The following is a 3944-nucleotide window of genomic DNA, read 5'->3' as shown; positions in this document are numbered from 1 at the left end:
AAGGTTGCCCCATTTCTATGGTGTACCAACCTTAGTTCTTGAAGAACAAAAGCTATTTAAGCCCCAATCTACCCCTATTTCCATAGAAGGGAAATTGGGTTTGAGATTGGGTTGGCTCAAGTCTCCCATCCAATTCCCATTGAGATGGAAGACTTTCCAAAGGTAAACAACAATCATTGGCCACTAATCATTGAAAGATAGAAATAAACCCAATTCAAAATCAAGAACCCTAAATGGGTGTTCATCCCCTTTATGCAATATTCACATAAATAGCATCAATAAGAGTAATAAACACCAAATCTAACCCAATAAAAAGACTACTCACTCATATTTAAAGTAAACATAGCAATATCAAACATAGAAATCATAAAATCTCAATAAATGTAAAGAAGAGATGAAGAAAAGGAAAAGGGAGTTTTACTATTAATGATGAAGAAAAGTTGTTGGAATCCCTTCCAAATCTTCAATACAAGCTCCAAATAGTGTTCTCCAATGTAAATCTAAGCTATACTAAGCTAATAAATGCTATGAAAATGAAAGAGAGAAGTTCTACACTAGCTAGGGTTCATAATTCCTCCAAAAATGTAGAAAAAGTGCTTAAATACTGTGCAGGGACCAGGGCCTCCGGCCTAGCATCCGGCCGGATGCTAGGTCGGATGGCCGGATGAAAATAGTGAGGGGGCATCCGGCCGGATGTCAGGCCGCATGTGCTCAAAATTCCTGCTTTCCTTCCGCTTTGCATCCCGCTGCTCCGATCCTCCTTGAGTGAAATCTAAGCCTCCAAAGTTGTTCCATTATTCTCCAAGAAGCCTCCTAACGACTCGTTGTGACCCATTGTATCTAGAAATATCAAACCACACAAACAAATCATAGATTCCACTCAAACTAAAACACTTTGTTATCAAAAATTGTTAAAGTATGAGGTGAAAAAGTGTTAAGAATCAAAGGTATCAAATACTACTTACTGGTACAATGAGGGGAGTGATCCACCCAAGAAGGAGAGGCCAGCTGGGATGTTTGAGGTTGAGGACGAGATGGCAATGCAGGCTTAGTTGGATTCCATCCAGCACATGCTTAAGCAGATAGTACAGGCTCCCGCTCAGAGTGTTCAAGCAGTGAATCAACCTTCACTAGTTCCACAAGGTTCTTATGTTCCTAATCCTTATTTTGTGCCACAGGTTCCTCTTGTAGCTTGTTGTGCAGTTTGTGGTGGCAACCATGCTTCTCAGACATGTTATCTGTTAGATCTTAGTAGTCAAGTTCCTCAGCCCAATGTGGAGCAAGTTGACCTAATTGGTTACTCTAGACCACAGGGCCAGGGGCAAGGTTACAGGAGTTACCAGCAGCAAGGGAGAAATCAGTTTGTTCCCTCTTGGAACAACCAGGGTAATCAAGTGAGAAATCCACCACCAGGCTTTCAAGGCAATCAAGGGAACAGGGGTAGCAGTCAAGGTTCTCAGTGGAAGAATAATCAGAATCAGAATCAAGGGCAGTTCTAGCAAGGTAATCAAGGCTATGGAAATAGTCAAGGCCAAGGTTTCTCTAAACCATATCAGGATGTAGACATGCAGACTTTCATGAACACTATGATGGCTCAGATGGGCAAGTTACAAGCAGAGATAGAGAGTCTCAAGGCTCAGCAGCAAGGAGGTGGTAATCAGAATCCTAACCAAGCTTCGTCTTCAAGTGGTAGACTGCCAGCAAGTACAGAAAATCTAAGGAATCAGGTGAATGCAGTGACCACGAGGAGTGGATTAGCTTTGAAGAATCCTCCATTTCCTTCTGATGATCCAGTGCCTGAGAGAGTTGAGGAGGAAACTGACACTGTCAGAGAGGAGATTGAGGTAGAAAGTGATGACATTCTTGATGAGAGCAAGGAGGAGCCTGCGATTCAGAGAGATAGTGCAAAGGGAAAAGCTCATGTGCAAGATGAGAGTGCTCCGAGCAAGAAGCATGAGAAGAAGGATAAGAAGGATGATGACTCAGTCGTTCCCTGCAATCTCTTGCCATTTCCATAGAGATTGTGGAGATCCAAGGAGACTGAGAGGGAGAATAAGTTCAAGATGATGCTAGACAAGCTGGAGATTTCTATGCCTTTTGTGGATGTAGTGACTCAGATTCTTTCATACAAGAAATTCTTGAAGGATATTCTGAGTAACAAGAAGAAGTTAGAGAAGAGTGCAGTGGTGGATCTCAGTGAGGGAGCTTTGACTTGTGCAGTTCTCCAACAGAAATTGCCTCCCAAGCTGAAGGATCCAGGAAGTTTCACCATTCCTTGTATCATTGGGGGATTTGTAGTGGGTAGTGCTTTATGTGATCTGGGTGCCAGTGTTAGCCTTATGCCATATTCTCTTTGTAAGAGGCTTAACCTGGGCAACCCCAAGCCTACTACTATGACTCTCCAGATGGCGGACCGATCCATTAAGCGCCCAGTAGGAGTTCTTGAGGACATCCCGGTGATGGTTGATCAGTATTTCATACCGGGAGATTTTGTGATTCTTGATATGGAGGAGGATACCAAGGTTCCTATTATCTTTGGTAGGCCTTTTCTAGCTACTGTTGGGCTCTCATTGATGTGAAGAGGGGAAAGCTTGTGATGGAGGTGGCTGGCCACAAAATTGAGTTTGATATTTTTAAGATGGCCAAGCACCAACCCTCTTACATCAATGAGTGTCACATGGTTGGAGTGTTGGAGCAGTGCAGTGCAGAGGTGGAGGAAGAGGAGAATGAGGATTCCTCTGAACCAGTTGAAGAGGAGCATGAAGATTCACTAGAAATAGTTGTTTCTCTTGCTCCATTTGAAGAAGAGCAGGCCCCGAAGGTAGAATTGAAACCTTTGCCTTCTAGTTTGGGATATGCATTTCTTGGCTCTAGTTCTACTTATCCTGTGATCAGAAGTTCCTCTCTGGAGGAGGAGCAAGTTGAGAGATTGTTCGCTGTGCTTAATGTTAGGAACATAATGTAATAGGTTTTGATGATACCAAAATGTATTTCAGAATCCCCTAAGTCTCGAAAGATAGAAATTATATGTAAGTTCGACAAGTAAACTAAGAGCGAAGATACAACCGGGTAACTTGAGCTCAACTCGGAAAATATTTAAGCTTAAGGTGAAACTTGTGTGAACATCTTAGAAAGTCTCGCGTTGTAATCTTATAGATAGATCAGAAGAAGGCACGGGACAACACTGGAGGAATAAGGGTCTGCGAGACATCAACTAAGTCTCGAGACATAAGCAGAGTTCGAGATATAGGATCTCTCGATACAACAACCCAGTTCGAGACATAAGCAGAGTTCGAGAGATAGATCTCTCGATACATGGGGATCAAGACATCAAACAATCGAGACATCAATCTTGGTCTCGATAAACTGACACTTCTCCAAAAGGCTGAATGACGGTCAGGAAGCATGAATAAAGTTTGGAGAAGAAGAATATCATGGAGATAAAATATTAAGGAGGTGCCAGAAGTGGATGCCACATCAGAATTCCACAACAAACGGATAGAAGGTGCACCAATCCAAAGTCGGTCTTATTCCCTAAAACGAGGATCAATGGGAATTTAAAAAGAGTAACTTTTACCAAAAGTAGCAAGTAGAGCATGGACTCAAGAAAGTGGATTATGGAATATCCACTACCAAACAAAAGGTTCAAGTTACAAGACCACCACTCCATGAAAAATGCTGAAAAGATGCAAGTCCCATACACAGCATGGGAGACAGATTTCAAACGGAATAATTTTCCCTCCAACGGAATTATTCCTCAACTCTCATTTAAAAAGGACGTGAAGACACAAAAAAAAAGAGAGGGAAGTTAGTGGTTTTAATTCGAAAATCTTAAGAGGTGTCTGATTAAAACGTTCAAGTGCAAGTGCTCAATCCAGAATATCATCCTGATATTCAAAGACAACGAGAAAAACACATCTTAGTGTTTGAGAGAGTTACAAAGC

The 3944-nt window shown here is 42.0% G+C and overlaps 1 protein-coding gene across 1 annotated transcript; it reads left to right on the top strand.

The window, feature by feature from the left end:
• Positions 1 to 2063: 2063 nt before the first annotated feature.
• Positions 2064 to 2965, top strand: LOC116033448. Its single transcript, XM_031276189.1, has 2 exons — positions 2064 to 2522; positions 2582 to 2965. The coding sequence occupies exons 1-2, from the start codon at positions 2064 to 2066 to the stop codon at positions 2963 to 2965; spliced, it is 843 nt and encodes a 280-aa protein (XP_031132049.1).
• The last annotated feature ends 979 nt before the right edge of the window (positions 2966 to 3944 follow it).

This window comes from Ipomoea triloba, chromosome 10 (genome assembly GCF_003576645.1).
Source record: "Ipomoea triloba cultivar NCNSP0323 chromosome 10, ASM357664v1".
In the NCBI taxonomy this organism is placed as follows: Eukaryota; Viridiplantae; Streptophyta; class Magnoliopsida; order Solanales; family Convolvulaceae; genus Ipomoea; species Ipomoea triloba.
This window is presented reverse-complemented; position numbering and strand designations above follow the sequence as displayed.

Bases quoted from the DNA above. Each gene is read 5' to 3' on its own strand.
- LOC116033448 (XM_031276189.1), top strand. From the start codon at position 2,064: ATGATGCTAGACAAGCTGGAGATTTCTATGCCTTTTGTGGATGTAGTG. The intron at 2,523-2,581 runs GTTCCTATTATC...ATTGATGTGAAG, and splicing joins ATATGGAGGAGGATACCAAG to AGGGGAAAGCTTGTGATGGA.